The sequence below is a fragment of the Trachinotus anak genome, unplaced genomic scaffold (genome assembly GCF_046630095.1).
Source record: "Trachinotus anak isolate AG129_WGS33_773 ecotype Australia unplaced genomic scaffold, CSIRO_AGI_Tana_v1 ptg000003l, whole genome shotgun sequence".
NCBI classification, from domain to species: Eukaryota; Metazoa; Chordata; class Actinopteri; order Carangiformes; family Carangidae; genus Trachinotus; species Trachinotus anak.
The window spans coordinates 14,209,935-14,235,625 of record NW_027273854.1 but is presented as its reverse complement, the minus strand read 5'-3'; the positions used below and the strand labels follow the sequence as shown (position 1 = coordinate 14,235,625).

General features: G+C 38.7%; 2 protein-coding genes across 4 annotated transcripts; both read right to left on the bottom strand.

Annotated features, from left to right (window-relative positions):
* Positions 1–311: 311 nt before the first annotated feature.
* LOC139618212 (GDP-L-fucose synthase-like) lies at positions 312–4,455 on the bottom strand. Its single transcript, XM_071473956.1, has 10 exons — positions 4,155–4,455; positions 3,301–3,415; positions 2,996–3,124; positions 2,552–2,625; positions 2,149–2,282; positions 1,964–2,028; positions 1,761–1,827; positions 1,510–1,589; positions 1,115–1,214; positions 312–1,021 (listed from the first exon to the last, which is right to left on the bottom strand). Exons 1-10 carry the CDS (start codon positions 4,307–4,309, stop codon positions 966–968), a joined length of 975 nt encoding a protein of 324 aa, XP_071330057.1. The 5' UTR covers positions 4,310–4,455; the 3' UTR covers positions 312–965.
* A 14,314-nt stretch (positions 4,456–18,769) lies between these two features.
* gtf2f1 (general transcription factor IIF, polypeptide 1) lies at positions 18,770–24,997 on the bottom strand. Of its 3 annotated transcripts, none has more exons than XM_071473952.1 (14): positions 24,919–24,997; positions 24,384–24,462; positions 24,053–24,099; positions 23,682–23,754; positions 23,276–23,469; positions 22,718–22,888; positions 21,324–21,532; positions 21,002–21,152; positions 20,831–20,886; positions 20,579–20,710; positions 20,378–20,451; positions 19,878–20,019; positions 19,579–19,717; positions 18,770–19,381 (listed from the first exon to the last, which is right to left on the bottom strand). In XM_071473952.1, exons 2-14 carry the CDS (start codon positions 24,393–24,395, stop codon positions 19,177–19,179), a joined length of 1,605 nt encoding a protein of 534 aa, XP_071330053.1. In that variant the 5' UTR covers positions 24,396–24,462; positions 24,919–24,997; the 3' UTR covers positions 18,770–19,176. The 3 variants fall into 3 exon arrangements, with proteins under 3 accessions (XP_071330053.1, XP_071330056.1, XP_071330054.1); XM_071473955.1 differs by having other exon boundaries at positions 20,381–20,451; XM_071473953.1 differs by having other exon boundaries at positions 24,895–24,968.
* Positions 24,998–25,691: the final 694 nt, after the last annotated feature.

Genomic DNA, 25,691 nt, shown 5'->3' with positions numbered 1-25,691 from the left:
AATTTCACATTAAACAACAACAAAAAATGATTTTAATGTTGACTGACAAACAACCCAGTCTCTATATGATTTATCTCCTTGTGTGAACAGTTTAACTTAGAACTTGGTGAATTAGGAAAAAGGTTTTAAACATGTTTTTCTTAGGTAGAAGTCTAATAAAATGTAACCTGTGCTACTGTGCAAGGTTTCTGTCTTTACACCCCACCCTTCAAATACACTTCATTTTTGTGGTGTGAAAAAACAAATTGATTAGGACATACTAAGACAGACTATTTTGGCTTTTGTTAAATTATTACACAAATATTAGTGTGTGGAAATATGAGAATTTAATACATAAAAAGTATTTAACAAAGATGTTTCATACAGAAAATATGACAAATTTAAAAGCCCTAATTAGTTATCTGTAAATATGAACCTTTTAAATCCTGAATTAAGAGGAAAAAAAATACATCTCCTGTATCCTCAAGGAGCAAAATTATAAACTAGGTCCTCATTTTGTCTGCTCTAGAGGTATACTGAACATATTTTCAGCCTGCACTTTGCAATACATCCACTTTTATATAGAATTGTGTGTATACACTTTTGGACCGATAGTGTTCAGTTGACATCCATTTGTCTCTGCTTTGTTTTGTGACATCCCTTATTTGCATATGTAGAAAGCAGTTACTGTGGAACTATTTGGGATGATGAGTTGGTCGTATGGTCCTTCTTTCTCAGTCTCTTTCTAAATAATTTCAAATGATGAAACATTTTATTAGATATTTCAGAAAAGTGTTGCTAAAATGACCCCTCTAATAATAGCTCTGTGAAATTTCAATACATTAGAGAATGTGTACAACATTGTTTATGTAGTGCAGTATGATCTAATATAGCACAGAGTGAAAAGAACATAACGCCAGAACTAAAAAATAATATTAAACAAAACAAGATGCAGTAGTAAATTTTCAGCTCAGTATTTGGTGACTTCATTTCCGGGCAATGTCGTAGTTGGCCACAAACCAGTCACAGGTCATCTTTATGGCTAAGAAGATGGACAAAAACGGGTTACCTTCATAGGCTGGTGATGAATAATATAATGGATTTCATGAGTAAAACAAGTATAATGAACTCTGACCTTCATTAAGGGGAGTGAAGGTGAAGTCAGGAAGGTAGCGTCTTAGCTTGGCATTGCTGGCTGTTTTCTTCATCTGGCCATCAGATAGGGTGGTGTCAAACTGATATGAGGTGTCAAGGGGAAACCACATGATAATTATGGTTATTTTGAGCTAAATAGGCTGCAGTATTGTACGGCTTGACTTAGTTCCAAAAGAACATCCATTTATTTTGAATCCCTTAGCAGTTGATCAAACACAAAGATGCTTTTCTTTTGGAAATAAGTTTACTATTGGTCTAACAGTATCTACTGTGTATTGCAGGTTCACTAAAGCATCTCAGTACATATATCATAATTAAACTGATCTATAAGGACAGGTATAGGTGTAGGATCATTGGGGAATGTCTGAAGGATACATGTATTTTGCCTTTGAAGTCCAGAGCCTGTGCTATCATGTCCACAGCCTCTTTGATTGAGACCTCATCCTCTTCCCCCACTGAAATGAAATCAACAGTGAAAAATTAATGAATGAACAGTGCATAAAATGTCTCAAAACCTCTTTGCTTTGAAGCAATAACTAAGTTCCTGTTTTGCCTTTGGTGTATCACACAATATGCCTATAATGTGCAGGAAATGCATGTAAGGGTGAGCATGGCACTGCACTCACCGGAGATGATAATGGGGTTGATCTCTTCATATTCTCTCAGGACCCAAATAATTAAACGGCCCACGTCCTGAGATTAAACACAGACAACGGGACTTAGTCAGTGTAGACTTTCTTCGTCAACATGTTGGTGTGTGGTCTTACTATACTGCAATACTCATATACTGTACCCTCACACAGCAGGTTGTAGAACACAGATACTTTACCAGAGAATAGGTAAACTGTCTTCTAGGAGCTCCAGAGCCACACACAGTCACAGGAGTCCCCTCCTCTGTGAGAGACACAGGAGAAAATAGACTGTTACCTGGTTATTGTTCTTGGATGTGTGTGTTATTCATTGCTTGGAGTCTGTGTGTGAATCAAGATGGATTAGTGGGTGCGAGTTAATCACTTTTGGCTTTGTATGTTTTGTTAATGAGTGCTGACAGCACATGGCCATTTTCTATGTTGAAGTTGTCATAGGGCCCAAACACATTGGTCGGGATGACCGCTGTGTAACGATGTCCATACTGCTGAAAGTAGGCCCTGTCAACACACAGACACACATACAGAGTGAGGATCAGACATAAGACATGGAGCTTTTTGAGCCTTGTAGTGGTTATTTTCTTTTTTTTGCCCAATGAGACGTTACATGAACTGGCCTTTCATATAATTAAGTGCTCTGACAAGAGAGCAGCACATGTCAGAAATGCACTGGCTCAAATTAATGGATGTTTTCATGGAGGAGCTGAATGGCAACACAGCCACTTCTCAGCCCTTTGTTTAAAATGAATGCTGTTTGCACTGCTGCTTACCTGTTCTGAACATCAATCATCCTTTTAGCATGTGAGTATCCAAAGTTGGAGTCATGAGGCGGCCCACTGTGTATCTTGGAGAGTGAGGAATCGAAGTGAAGACAAAGTTTAACTGATGCACTTTGCCACAGTGATAATTGCTGTTCTTAATTCCATGGCTCTGGAGCAACACTGCATCTTAATAATTACTGTCAGGGTTTTGTATCATTGAGAGAAAAGAATATTGAGAATTGTGATCACCCTTTTGGAAATTTGTCAAATTTGTCAAATATTGTGTCTCTATTTTCGTTTAAGACAAGGCCTAATTTTGATTAGTATATACATACAACATTACACAAAAAATATAAATCTCCCTTAAATTATGGTGGTTGGATGTTATGAAGAAAGAGTATTCATAGCTAGAGGAACTACATTGGATAAATAAAGGCTTTCAAAGAAGCTTACCATGGTCTCATTGATGGGGTATGTAGTTTTGTCAGGGAAGATGCAACTGGACAGGCAAGACACGACCTTGGTAACACCCATGTCATGGGCTGTTTGTAGTACGTTGTCATTGATCTTGATGTTGTCCCTCTGTGAAGGTGTCAGAGTCTCATTAACTGGCCATTACAGTTAACGGACAATGTAGATATATTCCATAGACCTCACTTCTACACTGGGGTTAAAATATATTTTCCTGCTATTGTTTAAAATGAGCATTTTTTCACAAGCGTTATTATTTGTTGTAATGTATGGCAGCATTATCTCACCAAGAAGTGCAGGTTCTCCCTCATGTGTAGATAGAGTCCTCCCACTTTGGCAGCCAGGTGGATGACATGAGTGGGACGATACTTCTCGAACACAGCCCTGGTCTTCCCGGCATCTCTGTGAACATTTAAGTACACTACTTTAACATGGCATTTATTACTGATTTGGACAAAGACTGCAAAACACAGGTTTGAAAAATCACCACATAAATGGTGATTTTTTTTTAACTTTGCTTGATATAAATATATATATATATATATATAAAAATCCCTTTTCCTTCATCAATCTACACTCAGTGTCCCGTAATGACAAACTGAGACAAACTTTTAGAATTTTTTGCAATTATATTTAAAAGGAAAAACTGAAATATCACAATGACAAACTTATTTACATTTTGCTTTGACACTAGAGATTTAGTTCAGGTTGAGGTCTTCAACTCAGCTGGAGTCCACCTGTCATAAATTCAGTTGATTGGAGATGATTTTGAAAGGCACACATCTTTCTATATAAGGTCTGAGAGGCAACAGCATGATATGACAAGATATGAAAATCAGCTCCCTAACTCATTGTTAGTGTTGTAACACATCAATTTATAACAAAATCTGTTTTCAAGCTCATTTATTCCCTACACCCCTGGACAGTGGTTAATACAGTAGAACACATAAGCATTTTGCATCTTTTTAACACTTCATCCAATGTAGCATGAGGTTGAGTGGTGATAGAGACTGATAGGCAGCAGAAATACAAGACTATGCATGAGAATCAGCTCCTTAGTTCTGGCATTGTTTGTGTTACAACACATCAACTATAACCAAAATTTGTTTGCAGGCATGCTGGAGTGAAACAAGCAACTTACACAAGATCTGCATCCATAGAAGAGAGAAAGATCCATTCTTCTCCTTTGTGTTTCCCACCTTCCTGTTGAATTACATGTTCAATGGCTTTGCCGACCAACCCAGACCCACCAGTCACCAGGACACGCATTGGCCCTGCTTTAATCTCTGACCCCATCCTCAATATAGCCTGAGCTGTTATTTAGATGACCGGCAGAAGAAAAAACAGAAAAGACGTGTTGTGATCCTGATGAATATTGTCTTTGTACTGTTAAGAATATGTAACACTGATGTATACTTTTGCACAGCCCTCTGACACACAGCTCCGCCTCACTTCCACTTTCCATACAGCGAGATGGGCTCCTCCTCCTTCATATCACACTTGTAGGCTACCTATTTTTTTAAATCTCCTAACAGCAATGTGGGTCTTGATAAGTAATTTTGCAGACCACAGAGGGAGAGATTTGAGGTGCTTTCGACATGAAACCAATGAGCTTAAATGTTTAGGTGAGGCTGGCCTATCAATTATCACAAGTCATTAAAATGCATCAGGTGCACTCAGTCGCTAACCTCTTGGACTTAATCCTAGAGCATGGATACTCAAATACAAATCTTCAAGGGCCACAAAGATGATTTTCAGTGACTCAAAGGTCCATTTATTGAGGTCGGTCAGGCCAGTTTATCATTAAGTTTAACAAAACTAAATCAGCACCTCCATAGAGTCGTGACAGGTAACAAACAAACATATCAAGATCTCAGGAATCAAATAGAATGAAAAACTATTTTACATTCTAAGTGTGTCAGTGTGAAACACAGCTTAATGAGAGAAATGGCATCTTGTGTCTTTTGCCAGACTTTGGCTCAAATGGTGTGATGGCCAGGCCAACACACTGCTGCAAGTGTTCATTTGTGAGTGCACTGCGGTGCTGGTTCTTCACCACGTTCATTGTTGAGAACGCAGATTCGCAGCAGTAGGTTGATGATAATTTGGAACTCGCCATTTTCGTGCAACCTTTTTTTTTGTTCGTGCGCAATCGAGGCTCCCTCCCCTGCTCTCTGGCGAAGTGACAATGCGAACGGCTTCAAAAGCGAAAGTGAAACTTAAAAATGCGCTCGACCCATTAACAGGCTGTCTGTGTATCCTTGGCATGGAGACAGGTCCCGATCATGGATGTATTTGGTCCCGATAGGTATACGTGTTGACCCACCCAAAACACATACTGAAGAAATAACAGTTCGGGGGTCACAAATAGGTGGCCGGCGGGCCGGATGCGGCCCGGGGGCCGCCTATTGAGTACCGCTGTCCTAGAGGTTAGGTGGTGTAAAAATGCAGGAAATCTGTTTTAAATTTCAATTTTTTTTCCCTGGGGAAGGATCCCCAGACACCCCACCAATTAAGTATCTGTCCAAGTTTTGAATTTTAAAACATAACCACATGTCCATCTAAATGCATTCTTTCACAACAAAACACTAACCCTAATAACAGTGTACCAAGTAACATCTGTGAAGAGAACATAGAAGTATCACATTTATAATGCCTTCATGTTCCTCACCTTTGTGTTAGAGGGCTGAATTAAGTTAGGGGCATCAGTTGACAAGGATGAGTACATGAATGATTTTTTTTTTTTTTGTGTTGGTATGACTCCCAGTCCTGCCAACACAAATTAATACTTCCTTAAAAGTGATGATAGGGTTTGAGAGTAGGCTGATAATTTGTCACTCAACACTTCTATGCCTTTTGACACAAAGAAAAGAACAAGTTGCTCCCATATCCTTGTTGTAGCCGATAATTTTTTTTTACTGAAGTTAATAAACTTAAATGTGTGTGTAGACTTTTGCACAAAGCACAAGTGAAAATTTCTGATTAAAGGCGACACATGATTATTACATTAAAAAGTTGTAATAAAGTAAATACAAGTAATAGTTGCTTATAACACTATTATATATAAAATGTCTCTTACCTTGGATGGAAAGAAATCAAGCATATCTTATCACTGACCAGTTAATAGCAGTGTCAATTATTATTATTATTAGTGTTTATAATAAATTTGATATTCATGGCTTGTATTTGTCCTGTGATTTGCTGGTAAGTGTAATTCTATTTTTTTATCACAATTATTTTAAAAAATCACTAACCAATTTGAGAAATGATCAGTATGGATATTGTTAAAAAACTATCCTGATCATATTGAATTAAAAAAAATTGGTATTGCCCATCCCCACACCTTGTTTCAGACATCTTACCTATGTCCTTGGTCTGTGCCATGTTTGAATAGCACTATGGGATGACAGTGGTTGTGGCCCACTGGTTCAGTCTCTTATTGCTGTAGTGTGCAGTTTGAAAAAGCAGTGCAACCACATGGTAACACAAAGCCTTTCCAACAAGGCACAAAGAGCAAAATCCATTTCATTTTACAGGCTTCCTAACTGTTTGCAGTACAACCTTTAAGCAAAGAACAGAACTTCAGGATTGGTTACACAATAAGAAAATGCGCATAAAGAAAACTGAAAGAAAATTGTGCAAATGTTTCAAACGCAAAGGCAGTTTCATATTATACTGAAGGTATGTCAACTACATTAATCATACATAAATAGTCTGTAGTTACTGACTGTAAGCATTATTGAGCAGATGCTAACATGCTAACTATCAAAATAGGTTAAATGTGCAATTCACTTACTTCTGTAGTTATAAATAAACTGCCCCAAAGAACAACTTTCATCCTTTGCCCAACTTAAAACCTTTGACGTGTCTGTGAATGACCCTTCACTAACTGCACCACATCTACTTGGTCAATTTTTGGCAATTTTAAATGTGACATTTAGAGGCACTATCCCAATGCCATGTTGGTGGTTACAATGCCAACAGTGGAAGAGGTGATACACTGCTTCGAGGAACACTTTGGTTGTGTACAATTCTCAATTTTTATTTATTTCAATGACCCAAACCCTGACAGTAATCATGTTGTATTAAGATGCTCACTTTGAATTTGATGCCAGCAACACATTTCAAAAAGTTTTGGACAGAGGCAACAAAAGACTGGAAAAGTTGTGTAACGCTTAAAAAAAAACACCTGACTAAACAACTAATTAGGTTAATTAGGTTAATAAACATTAAATGACACACACATCTCGGACAGTAACCAGCGAACAGTCTATTTTCTCCTGTGTCTATCACAGAGGAAAGGACTCCTGTGACCGTGTGTGGCTCTGGAGCTCCTAGAAGACAGTTTACCTGTTCTGCAAGATAAATCTGTGCTTCTTAAAGAGCTCCTCTTATGAAAACATCTATGTAAGGCTTCATTTGTGTTTGTTTTTAGAACCACTGCTCTGAATCATGTTATCCAATGAAGCAGTCAGCCCCAACCAGTATGTATTTATATTCTTATACAGATCTATTTTACTTTAGCATAAGCCCCACCTGCTTACAGCAGGTGTGGTTGTGTGGAACCCCAGATAAACTGCCAAGTAGCCATGATCAGCCTATTCACTTCAATTTGTAAACAGGTGTATTCTCAAGGTGTGTGCTGCGTAAGTATTTTACAGGTATTATCAGATGTAGTGCTGTTCCTGACAAATACAACCACATCTGACCTGTCTGTCCTGTTCCATTTCAGTTTAACCGTTTTACCAAAGGACATACTGTATTTTTCCACTTCCACTTTTTGCAGATGTGGCATGTTCCGTGCTCTGTGTCTGCAATCATAATTGTTTCTGCTTTTGTCTTTATTTCTGTTCAGCCTTTTTCAGATTTTCCAGGTCTGTCCAACCTGGGTTAAGCTGAGATGGAATGACAGGAACCGGTCTTCTAATTTTTCTCCCCATGATAAGCTCTGCTGGGCTATGTTCATTAGCCAGAGGAGCAGCACGTTGGATCATTGGACTTTATCAGGAGCCCTTTGATTGTCCTAACTGCCCTTTCAGCTTCCTCATTTCTCACAGGGAAATGGAACTTACTTACTTTCTTACAGAAAAACCACATGAATTTCCCATGCTTTACACACGTGAACACGTGTCCACACGTTTTTCCTGCATTTGATCACACGTGTCACATGGTACCACATGTTGCAGTAGATAGTATCATGTATAGCACATGTGGAAAACATGTGACCACAGGTTATAACATGTGGAGTACATGTGGAAAATGTTTCCACATGATGTAATATGTGATAACATCTGAAGCACATGGAAAAACACGTTACCACAGGTTATAATGTGGAGCATGAGCATGATTCAAAGCTTCACCATAACATTTTCAAGTTCAGCAAAGTGAGTAATGACAAACACACACAAAGGTTCAGCAATATTGATAAATGATATCAATGCACATTGTAACGACCCTCTCTTGGCAGGCCTCTCCATGCAGATTGGGTGGAGTTTGGTCGTCAACAGGATTCAGTTCACCTTGACTGCTGGACTATATAAGATGGTGGCAGCCAGCCAGTCTCTCTCTTCCCCAGTGGCTTTCACCCTGTTTGACTTTGTTAAATTTTGGGTATCTATAGATTAATTTCTTTTTTAGTTGTGTATAAAAAACTTATTATTAGTTATAACTCATTTGTGTTCTTCCCTCCTTTGTCCAACCTCGAGCCAGGTTGTGACAATATGGAGATTTTACATGAGCTCCACAAGAAGTTACAGGTCTACATGGGGTTCACATGGTGTCACAGCCCTAGCTCCTCTCTAGTTTTCCCATGTCTGTGTTCCCTTACGTCTCCTGCCCTCTCTGTGTGTGTGTCTCTGACTTTTGATTTTGCTATTGCTATTGTGGATGACAGTCTCACCTGTTTCTCCTCACTCCAGTTTCCTGCTCCAGTGTTGTTGCCTCCTCGCTGCTTCACCATTACCTTCCATGCCACTCACCTGCTGCCTCAACACCACTCAGCCATTACCTGCCTCTGAACTCACCTGTAACCTCCATGCCTATCCACCATTGTCTGCCACACCACTCACCTGTCCTCCTGCTGGATCCCCATTCCTCCCACGTTCCCCGAGGACTCACCCTGAACTCTTGCTGCCAGTCTATAATAAAATCCTTTTATTATATCACAACTGTTTGCCTGAATGTGAATCTGCTGTAAGGTCCAAACAGAAACTTTAGCTGTAACGTAACACATGGGTTTTATATGGGTTTAGTATAGGTTGTTGATCCCATTATGAGATAAAGGATTTTTGATGGGTTACACTTTTCTTTGCTCACAATGGAAATTTTGCGATCACCCTTTTGGAAATTTGTCAAATTTGTCAAATATTGTGTCTCTAATTTCTGTATAAGACAAGGACTTTTTTTGATTAGTATATACATACAGCATTACACAAAAAATATAAATCTCCCTTAAATTATGGTGGTTGGATGTTATGAAGAAAGAGTATTCATAGCTAGAGGAACTACATTGGGTAAATAAAGGCTTTCAAAGAAGCTTACCATGGTCTCATTGATGGGGTATGTAGTTTTGTCAGGGAAGATGCAACTGGACAGGCAAGACACGACCTTGGTAACACCCATGTCATGGGCTGTTTGTTGTACGTTGTCATTGATCTTGATGTTGTCCCTCTGTGAAGGTGTCAGACTCTCACTAACTGGCCATTACAGTTAACGGACAATGTAGATATATTCCATAGACCTCACTTCTACACTGGGGTTAAAATATATTTTCCTGCTATTGTTTGAAATGAGCATTTTTTCACAAGCGTTATTATTTGTTGTAATGTATGGCAGCATTATCTCACCAAGAAGTGCAGGTTCTCCCTCATGTGTAGATAGAGTCCTCCCACTTTGGCAGCCAGGTGGATGACATGAGTGGGACGATACTTCTCGAACACAGCCCTGGTCTTCCCGGCATCTCTGTGAACATTTACGTACACTACTTTAACATGGCATTTATTACCGATTTGGACAAAGACTGCAAAACACAGGTTTGAAAAATCACCAAATAAATGGTGATTTTTTTAAAACTTTGCTTGAGATATATATGTATATATATATATATATATATATATATATATTTATCTATCCCTTTTCCTTCATCAATCTACACTCAGTATCCCGTAATGACAAACTGAGACAAACCTTTAGAATTTTTTGCAATTATATTAAAAAGGAAAAACTGAAATATCACAATGACAAAATTATTTACATTTTGCTTTGACACTAGAGATTTAGTTCAGGTTGAGGTCTACACCTCAGCTGGAGTCCATCTGTCATAAATTCAGTTGATTGGAGATGATTTTGAAAGGCACACATCTTTCTATATAAGGTCTGAGAGGCAACAGCATGATATGACAAGATATGAAAATCAGCTCCCTAAATCTAGCATTGTTAGTGTTGTAACACATCAATTTATTTATTTATTCCCTACACCCCTGGACAGTGGTTAATACAGTAGAAGACTCATGAACAGCTAACGCAACACACATGCATTTTTTTTTCTTTTTCATTTTTCTTTTTCATTGAAAAAAATTCATCGAATATAGCATGAGGTTGAGTGGTGATTGAGACTGATAGGCAGCAGAAATACAAGACTATGCATGAAAATCAGCTCCTTGGCTCTGGCATTGTTTGTGTTACAACACATCAACTATAACATGCAGGCATGCTGGAGTGAATCAAGCAACTTACACAAGATCTGCATCCATAGAAGAGAGAAAGATCCATTTCTCTCCTTCCTAACCCTGTTTCCAAAAATGCTGGGATACTGTGTACAATGTAAGTAAAAACAGTACGATGATTTACAAATCATGTAAACCCATATCTAACTTAAAATATATGAATTCATTAGATTAAAAAATTAAAATATCATACTCTATTCCCATTTATGTTGCTGGGGTGGCAAATTTTTCAGGTGCCCGTATCACAAAGCCTAAGCACACAAAAATGAAACTATCAGCAACTGCTTTTTTTATTCTATAGAAACCAAACCAGTCTATACTTGTGTTTGGGTGCTAATCTGATTATTTTTGACTTATTTTACAACCAGAAATACATCTTAAAGTTTGATCCTTTCATACAAAATAACTTTTATTTACACTAATAATAACACTAACTTTAATAATAATAATAATAATATGAGAATATGGGTCTTTATGATCTCTGGATTTCTACCCCAGCCTTAGCTTATTTATAATACTCCTAAAGCTACATAATTTTTTCTTAGTGGTTGTGTTAGAATGGAGAAATTAATGAAGCAGTTGGCTCCAACATGTAATTTTATATAAAATACTTTTATATGACTATATAACTTTAACATAGCCCCCATATCAACCTCTAGCAGGTGTGGTTGTGTGGAGTCCCAGGTGTTGATGGACAAAAAGTCTAAGATGTACTCTAAAATGTTCTACAGAAAGAGGGCCCTGTTGTGACCATATGTCCTGCAACTTGACAGGTCAGGGGAAGACTATAACTGCAAGGCAGTAATTCAAGTTTTTTTTTTTATTATTATTTTCACAAACTTTTCCTTGCCATTACTGTGAGCCAGTGAGGAACTTTAATTTTGTGAATAAAAATTTTTAATGTTTTGTCCTGTTGTAATATCCTTGCAAACATGTCAGAGTGGTGTGATGTGGTAGCCTAGAATGTCTTAAAACGTGTCTTATGAAAACGCCTATGTAAGCCTTCATGTGTGTTTGTTGTTTCTTGTTTATTTTTCAACCTCCACTTGCCTTCAGGTGACTGAGCAGTTGGGGAACTTGGGGAACATCTTGTCATTAAAGGCTGCAAAAATGAAGTTCAAGTTTGTCTTCATAACTCAGAAAAAAAAAATGTGAGGGTACCTACATGTGAGGAGTATGTTGGTAGATTGACCTTATCATGCTCCAGAGATTTTCTAACTTCACATGAACTACATCAGACCTGTCTATCCTGTTCCAGTTACATTTACCCATTTTACCAAAGTACAAACTGAATGTGATTGATAGCAGAGGAGATAGTTTTGAAGTTTTTTTTAGTTTTGATAGTTTTTTCATTACCCCAAAAAAAAAAAGAAAAAAGAAAAACCACATGAATTTCCCATGCTTTACACACGTGAACACGTGTCCACACGTTTTTCCTGCATTTGATCACACGTGTCACATGGTACCACATGTTGCAGTAGATAGTATCATATATAGCACATGTGGAAAACATGTTTGTGGAGCACATGTGGAAAATGTTTCCACATGATGTAATATGTGGTAACATCAGCATATGGAAAAACACGTTACCACAGGTTATAATGTGGAGCATGAGCATGATTCAAAGTTTCACCATAACATTTTCAAGTTCAGCAAAGTGAGTAATGACAAACACACACATAGGTTCAGCAATATTGATAAATGATATCATTGCACATTGTGACGACCCTCTGACCCTCTATTGTCTGTGATGTGTGTGCTATTCATTGCTTGGAGTCTGTGTGTGAATCAAGATGGATTAGTGGGTGTGAGTTAATCACTTTTGGCTTTGAATGTTTTGTTAATGAGTGCTGACAGCACATGGCCATTTTCTATGTTGAACTTCTATGTTGAACTTGTCATAGGACCCAAACAAATTGGTTGGGATGACTGCTGTGTAACAATGTCCATACAGCTGAAAGTAGGCCCTGTCAACACACAGACACACATACAGAGTGAGGATCAGACATAAGACATGGAGTCTTTCATGAAAGACCAGTTCATGTCCTCTGAGCAAAGCTAGGTGTGGATTATTAACATATATGTTTACATTGTTTAAACAAGTGGTAACAAGAGCCTGATAGGTTTGATGAAAATGACTAAACAGTAACTCCAAACTCATTGATCACAGCTGACTGTACTGCTCTCTGAACAATATGCTTTTCATGCAACTTAAGATAGAATAATGCTAACTGTTTTTGAATAGAGTCGGTGAGCTGGTTAACAATATCACACACTGTTGAAGTTGAACCCTCAACAGTAGAGTCTGGGTTTGAATCCTCAGGTAATGAACTCAACTCTTGTTCAAAAGATGAATCACAGTTCACATCATTATGATGATGTCGGCAAATGTGATTTGAAGACTTGACTCTGGAATACTACTGAGGACAACCATCAAGTCCACAGATTACTGAAAAATCGCTTTCATTTTCATGGTAAAGCTGTAGATGTTTCAGCCACTTTTTGTGAGTTGGGGTCTTAACAGGACATCTCTTGCACTGGAAAACCTCCGTCATTCATGTCCACAGCTCACCAACGAATGATGGTATGAAGTCTTCAAATCCATTGACCTTCAACCATGAGCAGACTTGGTCAACTGACCACAAATTTGTCATCCCTGGAGGAGACAAAGACACAGAGACCATTAGTGCACAGCTAAACAATGTTGAAGCTGTTGTGTAACATTACAGAATTGTAAAGTGTTCATCGTGTTATCTACCCTCTAAAGAGCATTAAACAAGGTGAAAAGGGGAAGTCAGACACATAAGAGGGCAGCTCGAATGGTCACGATGGTGACATCAGTCTTTAACAAGCCACTGATTTATGCATTTTTTTATTACCTCTAAGCAGAAACAGTGTGAATTCACAAGTACAGACAAATGATCACTGCAATTAAGCATTTACATTAAATTAATATCATGCAATCTTACACTTATTTACATTCACGACAGGAATATAATTTCTTTACATTATTTTACTAAACTTACCGTAACTGTAGATCTTCAGCTCCGTCTCAGCGCGGGAAGAGAGAGGCAAAACAGCGACGTAACAAAAATGGCGGCGTTTGTGACGATACTGTCACCCTGAACTTGAGAGAGAGACAGACTGACAGACAGACAGTGGGCGAAAGAGAGAGAGAGAGAGACAGCAGGAGAAAGAGGGAGAGATCTATCTATTATTTATATATCCTGTATCTTTACTTACGTAAGATTTATTTTATGTCATTTGTTTTGGCCTGTTGGCAATTTTTCAGTCCATTAATATTGTTTTAAAGGTTCTGTCACATGAGTAAAGTTACTGGTGGAGAATTATGTTACAGGCGGTCTATCTATTTTTTTAACTGGTAGGTGATGTAAAAAAACAAATAAAAAAGTACAAGGTTTAATATGTAATAATTTGTTCAAATTCAGTGTTGGGTCATTAAAAGGGAATCAAGTAGCCGAAAGTTACTAATTACTTTATATAAATTACAATAACATTACCTTATAACTGCTCTATCTAAAAAGTAGTTGTAAAATATAACCATTTAAAATAAAAATGTCCCCATAACTATCCATCCTACTCACAGAAACAACTTAGTCATTATAGGCTAGGCATATGATCAGTAACCATAAGGTCATACTTGAAATATAAGAAGGTTCTTCAAAGCACTAAAAGTACTACTTAGAACTCATTTTTTAAAATTCAGTTCCCCAAAGAACCTTATACAGTAAGAAAAGGTTATTCAACAAAAAAGGGTTCTCCAGAACACTCAAAGTACTTCAGAGCACTTACAAAGAACCAATTTTTCTTAGAGTGCACATAATTAAGTGCTCCGACAAGAGGGCAGCACATGTCAGAAATGCACTGGCTCAGATTAATGGATGTTTTCATGGAGGAGCTGAACGGCAACACAGCCACATCTCAGCCCTTTGTTTAAAATGAATGCTGTTTGCGCTGCTGCTTACCTGTTCTGAACATCAATCATCCTTTTAGCATGTGAGTATTGACAAAGTTGGAGTCATGAGGCGGCCCACTGTGTATCTTGGAGAGTGAGGAATCGAAGTGAAGACAAAGTTTAACTGATGCACTTTGCCACAGTGATAATTGCTGTTCTTAATTCCATGGCTCTGGAGCAACACTGCATCTTAATAATTACTGTCAGTGTTTTGTATCATTGAGAGAAAAGAATATTGAGAATTGTGATCACCCTTTTGGAAATTTGTGCCAATCAATGTCAAATAATGTGTCTCTATTTTCTGTTTATTTTTCTTAGTTTACAATAAGACAAGGCCTTTTTTTGATTAGTATATACATACAACATTACACACAAAAAAAATAAATCTCCCTTAAATTATGGTGGTTGGGTGTTTCTAAAAAAGTGTATTCATATCTAGAGGAGCTACATTGGGTGAATAAAGGCTTTCAAAGAAGCTTTCCATGGTCTCATTGATGGGGTATGTAGTTTTGTCAGGGAAGATGCAACTGGACAGGCAAGACACGACCTTGGTAACACCCATGTCGTGGGCTGTTTGTAGTACATTGTCATTGATCTTGAGCTTGTCCCTCTGTGAAGGTGTCAGACTCTCACTGAATGTCCATTACAGTTAATAGACAATGTAGATATATATATATATTTTTAGACCTTACTTCTACAGTGATGTTAAAAAATATTTTTCCTGCAACTGTTTAAAAATGAGTATTTTTGACAAGCGTTATTATTTGTTGTAATGTATGGCAGCATTATCTCACCAAGAAGTGCAGGTTCTCCCTCATGTGTAGATAGAGTCCTCCCACTTTGGCAGTTTGGAGGCTGACGTGAGTGGGACGATACTTCTCGAACACAACACAGTTTTCCGAACGAACACACATTTAATGATATCAGCATACAGCGTGATCGTTGAACTTAGCGTCATGGCTTGCACCAAGGCAAGGCGCACCAGGAGGTGACACATTTACATTACACAGGACCCTGTACTGTTGTAAGACTTCTGGCTCAAGGTCAATATCCCTTTTCAGATGTTTGCTGTACCCCCTTCAGAATCCTGACTGTAAGAGACGACTCTCCTCTCACATTGCATAGTTCCCCAAATTTCTTGGAAGTCTAGCATGGCTGACACACTTGCTTCCACAATGGATTCTCTGACTACCCCCTTTGTGTTCTTCTCAATAATACATGATAATTCATGAGTGACCTTGAAACTCATTCCTTGTTTTTCCACACATCCTCAACTTGGTTGTAAAGGACACTTTTAAGGGGTCCATCCTGGAAAAATGTCATTCTACTGTTCTTTCACCATATCAACAAAGCATCGGAAATTGCCAGAGCACAGACTAATCCTGGCAGTCGAGACGTAATGGAAGTTGGTATTTTACATGTTGGAAAGAATGTATGAACAAGAAGCCATTAGAGCAGTACTTTGTCTTCTTAGGAAAAACACCCTGTGCTTGAATAAGGGAGAATGGTCCCATATCAGCCAAGCCACTGAAGCCCTCAGGCCCTTTGAAGAGGCCACTGTTGAAGTTTCAGCAGAGCAATGTATTACTATTTCTAAAGTCATACCTCTAGTCTCTCTTCTCCAAAGACCAATCATGTCTGCTGGGCAGAAGGGGAACACTATGACTCCAAAACTTGCAATGCAATGCAAGCAGCATCTTCAGAACAATAAGCTACATTGAACTATACTTTTTGGACATTTAATACTGTGTATGTGGAAACATGAAATTGCAGTGAGATGCAAGCTGTGAGCAGTAGTGATCGTGAAAACTAATGAGGTTTTTGCTGTCTATTTAGAAAGTGGAAGTTGCTGTGGACAAATCATGGCCTGTTGACTAATTATTCATTGTAATACATATTTATGTTATAATAACTGACTTACTTTACTACTATTTAATTGTTGCATTTCTGTAAAATATTTGGATTTTTTCTTTTAAATCAGCATTATTAAAAAAAAAAAAAAAAATCACTAATTTAATAAATGATCAGTATTGCTGTTGGTAAAATTGTAGCAAAAAATATCCATATCATATTGAATTAATAAAATTTGGTACTGCCCATCCCTACACCTTGTTTCAGACATCTTACCTGTGTCCTTGGTCTGTGCCATGTTTGAAGAGCACTGGTGGATGCCAGTGGTTGTGGCCCACTGGCTCAGTCTGCTATATTGTGCAGTTTGAAAAAGCAGTGCAACCACATGGTTACACAAGGCCTTTCCAGCAGCACACAAACAGCAAAATCCAGTTCACACTACAGGCTTCCTAACTGCTTGCAGTACAACCCTCTAAGTAAAGAACAGAACACAATAAAGAAAAATGTACTCATAACGCAACTGCGGGAGAACAAATTGAAAAACAAAAAACAAAACTGCAACCACAGTGGAACAAGTGAACATAAACTATGTCTGAAATCACAGCGCAAACATCATCAATAATGCATGTTGATGTCTTGAAGGACTAGGTAGGGCATGATTTCAGACTCAGGGCTAGATTTCCTTGACATCACTATGCAACCTATAGTGTATAGAACTCCTTGTTCTGTGCATTTGTGCAAATCGGTACACTGGATTACTGTTTCAAACTCAAAGGCAGTTTCATATATTACTGTATATATGTCGGCTACATTAATTTTTCATAAACAGACTGCAGTTACTGAATATAAGCATTATATAGCAGACGCTAACAAGCTAACCGACTATCAGAATATTAGAATAGGCTAAGTGTGCAAATCACTTACCTCTGTCGTTATAATAAACTGCTCAAAGAACAACTTGTATCCTTTCAAATATTTATGAATGCCCCTTCACTAACTGCACTACATGGACTTGCTAACTTTTGGCAAATTTAAAAGTGACATTTAGAAGCACTATCCCGATGCCATGTTGGGGGTTTCTATGCCAACTCCGTGAGAGGTGATACACTACTTCGAGGATAGTGTACAATTCTCAGTATTTGTTAATCTCAATAACACCAAACCCTGACAGTAATTATTAAGACACAATGTTGCTTAAGAGCCATTAAATTAAGTACAGCAATTATCATGTTGGCGAAAGGCATTGGTTTAACTTCCTCTCCACTGATTCATCCAACCTCAAGATAAATAATGGGCTTATGTGTAGATGTGTCTGCATTCAACTCTGTTACATCCATTAATTTGAGCCAGGTGCATATATAACATACGCTGTTGTCTTTTCAGACTACTTGAATATGTGAAAGGCCTGTTCATGCAACATCATCAGAAAATAACAACTACAAGGTTCTAAAAGCTCCACGTCTTATGTCTGATCCTTACTCTGTATGTGTGTCTGTGTGTTGACAGGGACTACTTTCAGTATGGACATCGTTACACAGCGGTGATCCAGACTAATGTGTTTGGCCCCTATGACAACTTCAACATAGAAAATGCCCAAGTGCTGTCAGCTATACACTGCAAGTCATGGATTATTTGTGAATACAATCATGTTAAGTCAAACATGAGAGGTATGGTGCAAGATAAGTTTGAATGAATATTTGAATGCATCCTCAGCTTAGGGAAGGTAAGCTGTTTTTGTCTTTGTCTGTCCTCCTAGCCATAAAGATGACCTGGTTCGTGGCCAATTGTGACGTTGCCCGGACATGAAGAGACTAGTGAGTCCACTGCATCTTGTTTATTTTAATATTAGTTTCTGTGTTCTTTCCACTCTATTAAAGCCTCTTCAGCATTTAATCTCTGGAAGGAATTTCACATGGAGGTATTATTAGAGGGGTAATTTTAGCTACACCCTTCTCTGAAATATCTGATGAAACGTTTCATCACTTGAATTTATTTATAAAGAGCCTGAGAAATAAGGACCATCATTAAATGATAACAGTAATAAAGGGCTCATCATCCCAATCAGTCCAATCTCTCTTAATGATAAGGGTTTTATTATTATTGTATTAAAATCTCATATTTCCATACACTAGCATTTGTATAAAAAATTCACAAAGCCAAAATAGTCTTTTTTGGGGGTACAAATAGAGAAACCTTACACAGCAGCACATTTTACATTTTATTAGAAAAACTTCTACCTAAAAAAAGACATTTTTTTTTTCCATTCATCAGGTTCTAAGTTAAACTGTTTACACATGGAGAGAAATCATGCTGCAACATTAACACAGTTTCTGTTGTTTAATGTGCGATTTCAGACTAAGAAAAACAAATTAAAGATGCCTAACAAAATACTTCTTGATAAATGCCACCTGGGAAGACTGTTTCAAACTCTGATCCCGTAGCATGTTGTAACACAAGCTGTTTGTTTGTCAAAAAGACACACACAACCTCTCTTCCAGGGGTCATGGTTTTGGAAAACACCAAAACGTTTCACAGAAAGAGGTTGGTTTTAAGTCCTTCCTCTCGTCCCCATCCTCTCTACCTCCTTTAACACTGTCCCTCACTTACATTGGTTATTCAGTGAGGTAGAAGTGCATTTTGTCATTTACATTCTTGCGCTCTGGATTTAGACGCTTCAGGATCTGTGCCAGCACGTTGACAGTCTGCTCACTGCTCAAACCTGTGCGCTTGGTCTGGAACTTCTTCAGCAAGTCTTTGGTGGTCATCGGTTTACGGATCAGGTAGCGCCGGACCGCTTCCTCTGTTAGCTGCACATCACTGCGGGGGAAATGAAAGGGAAAGAACACAGCTTTTACCCTGTTCACAAACACCCTGTAAAGCTTTTTCGTCTTAGGCTTACTTTAAATGTCTTCTTCTTGTTGTCGGCTTTGTCACGTGATACACTTTGCAGTTTCATAATAATATCAGAAGAAATAAATAGCTTATATTAAAAAAGACATAAAGAAACAAAGTACCTGGAGCTGGGAGTGGACTTTCCTGAGGGAGGCTGAGGAGTGCTCTTCCCAGACGGAACAGGGCTCTGACTGCTGGGCTCCATCTTCAGCCTTTTGGCAGCTGGTGAGTCAGTGCCAGGACCCTGAGTCTGTCTCTTACCTGTGGAAAACGCAGATTTGATTCAAATGAAAAAAACAAATAAGGGACCTAAAGTTTTTGTGGATGACCACTTTTTAAAGTTTAACATAAAAACATTTGGCTTGTGTCTTGTTTAACTATACTTTTGGATGGGTGTGTGGTTAGTGGTATATGAGCACACCTTGCTCTAGCTTGCTGGCAGCAGCACGGAGTGTATTGGAGGTGGAGGCAGAGTCTATGGATGGTGTCCCAGGACGACTGCCAGTTCTGGAGCTTCCTGCAGAGCCACGCCCACCTCCACGTTTAGGAGGAGTGCGCTTCTTCTGAGAGCGGGGGGGGGGGCAGAGTGATGTTTGATTAGAACAAAAATGAAAACACTACACAGATGTAAATACAGAACCATTCACACACTCCTCACCAAAATAAATTAGCTGCTAAAACTAAGCCGTGCAAATAACTCTGCTGGTGTACAAAATTAACTGCACAGTGAGTGAACATTTTTATTCTACGAGAGCTGTCATCAAGCCACGTGAAAGCTAAACATCATGTGACTTATCATCCTTTTACTTTTTATGTTGAAGGTGATGACACAACAACAAATTTATACATTTTACAGATTCAGGGAAAGAATAGCCTATAAAATACACTAATATCCATTTATTCAGCCACACACACACTAACCACCATGAACAAAGCAGAAGCCGTCTCTCCCTCGATGTCACTGTCATCTGAGCTGTCCGATTCTCCGCTGCTGTCTGTGACACACAAATCCATACAACTCAAAATCAAGCACAGAGGACTATTAACACCATCATGTTTATAAGGACCTCTTTTTGAGCATGTATTTCATCAAACTGTTGTCTGTCTCCATGAGGCCTGTACCCTTTTTCTTCTTCTTTTCCATTTGGACTGGAGTTTTCTTTCCTTCCTCCTCTTCTTCCTCCTCCTTTGCTTCCTCGTCGTTCTGCTTCTCCTCCTCACTCTCTTCCTCACTTTCCGATGCTTCATCGATCCCTTTGAAGGGTAAACATTAAGAAAGATGTTTCATTATATATATTATACAGGCATGAAATTAGCAGAGTCTTCTATATTTAAGAAGTAACAGATCAGTAATGTTCAACCACGGATATTTACCCTTAGGGAGGTCCTCTCCTTTGGTGGGCTTTCCCTTTTCTGGCTCTTCGTCTGAACTACATTTAGAAAGTTACATACTAATCAAAGAGGAAACACAACCCAACAAAACTCCATACATATAGTGTCTATAAAAAATGGAGCATTTGTGTGTCACAACACACATGATCTGACCTGCTTTCATCTGACATGTAATCCACCTCTAGACCCTCGTAGTCACCATCATCGCTGTCTTCCAAGGCCTCGCTCTCATTACTCTTTTTCTTCTTCTTCTTTGCTTTTCCTTTCCCAGTGTCTTTCTTCACTTTTGACTTGCTGTCTCCATCTGTCCAATGAGGAGAGAGGTGACCAAGTCATTGATGAAAAAAATATACATATCACATGATGACAGAAGGAAGGAAGGCAAGGATAGGGATGTCAGAATAAATTAACACTGCATGCTTTTCTGTAATATTGTGGCTGATTTCAGTCCCATACAGTTTTTTCTTCTTCTTACCTTCCCCTGCACTGCTGTCACTGTCATCGCTGCTCATCTCTAGATCATCATCCAGATCATGAATGCGCAGGTCGCCTCCTCTGCCACTACCCCCCTTCTTTTTCTTCTTCCCCGATTTGTCTGCCTCATCTTCCTCATCCTCACCACGCTCCTGCTCCCGAAGACGCCTCTGAAGCATAATGCTGAAGTGATTCACCACTTTGTTCCTCCTGTATAAAGACAGGAATGTCTGATATCTGCTTTTTGCCACACCTACACCATTGGGCTAAACTAGGTTCCTGATACAGCCCTCAGTTCTCCCCACAAGTCTCCAATGCCATCCACATCAGAGACAAAGCCTGGTCCAAGGCTAGGTCCAGTGGCAACCCTGATGACTGGTTAACTTCTAGGCAACAAAGAAACATCTACATCATGATAAAAAAGGCTAAATCAGATTGTTATCCATCAGCTCTTTCTACCTGTGATAGCTCCACTAAATTTCTGACCACCACAGCATCTCATAAGAACTCACCACGGTCACACCTCCCACACTGTTTTCAGGTACTATGCACCATTTGAATGGAATGAACTGCAAACTGCCCTCCAATTAGCGTCTAAGACCCTCCACCAAAATCAGTAGGTATTATAAACATTTCTTTTTTATTTTATAAACGCAGGTAAACCCGTTAATAAAAGCCGACTGACCCCTTTTCCACTGCCAGTCGAGTTTGTCTTTCTGTTTGGACTTAAGACACACACTACTGCACACTTAAAGAGTGAGCTGCTAGCTGCTGTGCAAACTGGTAAAACTGATCTGTCACATCTCATCCCTGGGTGGATGCGCCTGTAAAAGTGTCGGAGCCTCTGTGTGAGACACTTCATTTGGCGATTGTGTGTTTTGAAAATTTAGTTTGGGGCCGCACTCACTCTTTCATTCTCGAGTGCAGTGTTTCTGCTGTGTAGCCACTGCATTTTTGAAGCATAGCCAGTGTTTCTGCTGTAAGGTATGTTTACAGTGTCTGTGTGCTCTGAAAGACATTACAGCAGCAAAATTAGCGGGTTCACCTGGGTGTTGTGTTTATGTCATAAACAGCCACTAAGCCCATAAATACCCAGGTCTATAGTCATTTGACCTGAAACCCTTTTCCATTGCTGAAAAAAACGTGATGTTGGTGAGTCTTAGTGGTGGGTTTTTTGACCAGTGGAAAAGGGGCCTTGAGATTTTAAAGCTGTTATTAAGTGTATTTTATGAATATTGTAAATGTTTTTGTTGTTGTTTCTTGTATTGTGTAGCTGTGTTGTCTTTGTTACAATTGTGTCTAATGAGTACTTCTTATTATCAGGTCCAACTTGAAAAAGAGATTTTAATCTCAGACTTATCTGATAAAATAAACCCCCCCCCCCGCCCTTCCCACCTGCCCCATTCCTCTTCAGCCTCCTCGGCAGTGAGAGTTCGGTGCTTGGCCAACGGTGTGAAGTTGTACCAGCCATGGACAGGGAAGGCCTCAAAAGCTCCATCAGGACACTGTGTAAAGATGTAGTAGGATGCATTTTCTGTAACGCCGCCCTTCTTTATACCTTTGAACCTGACACAAACATGTACACAGACAGAGGGAGAGAGCAGCTCTATAACAAACAGTAGGGATCCCCCTCCAGGCCTGCAAATACAGTCTCAGGGAAGAGTATTTGACAGAAGTATAATTTTTGTATTTCTTCAAATGTAGATGTTGTAAACTGACTTAAAAAGTACAAAACCCACATTAAGCTACTAAAGGGCTTTTAAAACTATACAACTTTTATCTCTCCTGCATAACAGCCTCTTTAGATTCCAGGTAGCTTGGGTTAGTGATTTTTACTTAAAAACACACTAGTTTCAGTTACAATATAAGTATGGCTGTGTATGGCTCCCACTGGATGCAATGTAGAGTAAATGAGAGTGCATCATAGTGTAAAGAAGTTATCTCCCTCCTCACCTTTTGCCAGCCTTGCCATTGACCTTGAGAATCCAGGGCTGGTCCTCCACTTTAAACTCGCGTGTCACAATACCAAACTTCTTTCGCCGCGCTTCCTCGCGCTGCTTTTTTCCAAACTCACTACCAGCTGCACCTTCCGTTGTCTCCTCCTCTCCATATATCCGCCGAGCACTCATGTCTCTTTCCATACGAGCCTGGAAAGGGAGAGAGAGGGAGTCAATGAGACTGAAAGACAGTCAATATGGCTGCTTACTCAAGTTGCTCATCTCAGACTTCACATTTCTCATTTTGTTCATATTTTTACACAACTTTCACACAGCAGTTTTCTCTTAGTACTAAGCCTAACATATTAGCAAGAGGAGCTCAAACTATTCATCATGTATAGACACACTAATATGACACCTACCTGTGTCCATGTTGAACAACTGACTCTGTCTCCTGCATTGAAAGCCATGATGTTGTACTTCTTGCTAGTGTTTCTGCGGGACAAACAAAGGGTCTCCTGAACAGTTTCCAGATCATGACTAATTTAATGCATATAATACATTTTCCCTTTTATACAGTATACACTTCTTCCTACAGATGCAACACACATAAGTTAAGCTTGTAGTGATTCATATATTTTGATTCAATTGGCTGCAAAGCATAAATCCTGTACAGTGTAATCCTTCTAGGTTTTCTCTTTCAATTTCTATTATACAACAAAGTGGTGACACATGATGAGGCTTGTCCCGAAACTTTTCTGTGGATATCTGCATATCAGTCCATCTTACTCACTTGGGAACTCGCACAGTGTATTCTGTGGCCGAGGAACTGCTGCTCCCCTGTAAGACAAACAGATCCAGGGGATTTATTTTAGGGCTTTATCTCATCACTTTGACTTTTCGCTTCTGTAATGTACTTTGAGGCATATGCAGTACCAATCAGACCATGATCTTCTTTAAACTTTATCACAGTGCTGTGATACTGATGGGCTGCACTAAACATTAATTATAATAAAGAATGTTGTCTACATTTATGAGAGCTATTCACTTACACAGATACCATACACTTGAATAACAGGAAAATAAGTGAAGATTTTGTCGTGGAGAGTAAATGTACAACTTACCAACGAAGTCATAGTTGGTCGTCTATCTCTGGATTTTCTCACCACATCAACAGCTGCTCCAGGTTAGTTGGATGCACCACTAAAAAACATGACTTACGTTAATAATAAACTTAACCTGGCTAAATATGAATTAAAGAGCTAATTTATAAGTTCATGTATGTATATCCTCGAAAAACTGAGCGAGCTAACAACTCGTGTCACAAAGTAGTTTTATTCAATTTTAGCAGCACATTATATGAAAAGCGACTCCCTGGTTAGTTTTCATTAAAATAAGAATACAACAATAAACGCAACACAATGACTTGATAACGTCTTCCTTATTTTTGTTCTCTTACATTTAGCTCTTGTGGCTAAATGAACAACAGCTACACATTTAGCTGGAGTTTACAGCTCCTGCAAACTGTTACCGGGAAAACCCAGCTTCAAACTCAAGGCGTATTTTTGGGAAAAGAGGGGACACGCAAATATGGGTTGTACACATCTACATGTATCTTAAGTATTAAGACATTACATTAAACAAAATTCGTCGATTTACCGGTTTCCGCACTCCCCCTGTGCTTGTCCCGTTGGTTTATGTAGTCGACGGGAAACTTAGACTACAAGAGATATATTAGTTCCTAGCAGCCCGTTCCATCCCACTTCCTCTGTTAAGCTCACAGGGGCTTGGGTTGACCCCCAGCCAGTATTACTTTTCCCGCGGAAAAAGGCCATAACTGTTACAACCAAAGCAATGAATTCGATAAATATTTTAATATTTCCCTCATATTTAGTCTCTAAATGCTTCGGTTTAATTATCTCATTTTAAATGTATTCACCGGAAGTGTTACTGTGCTATCAAGTCTAGTCAAGGTGACGGTTTGCAATGACGGTGTTTATGTTGGAAGTGCTTTTATTGCAAAACTTTTATTTTGAATGTTGAAAACGGAAGTATTATTATGCAATTGTTTCTTACTTGATATTAGTGGCGTAGAGTTGCAGCTACTAAATGTGACCACAAGAGGGCAGCGCATGTTAATTGATTCTCAACCACAGCGGGGCCCTCAACCAATGTAAAAGAGGAATAAGTGAACAAAATATAATGAAACTCCCTGATATAAGTAAGAAGAGGATGCATTATCTCATTGATACATTTACTACAAATGATGACTATTATGTGACTGTTGTTGTTTGTGATAGGGCAGCAAACACTCATAATTACAAACGTCCCTTGCAGCTATAGCATCAAAGTAGAAACAATAATTTATAATATGTTTTCCAGTATTACTTTAAAAAAAAATAAAACAACAAAAAGAGACAACCTGTCCACCT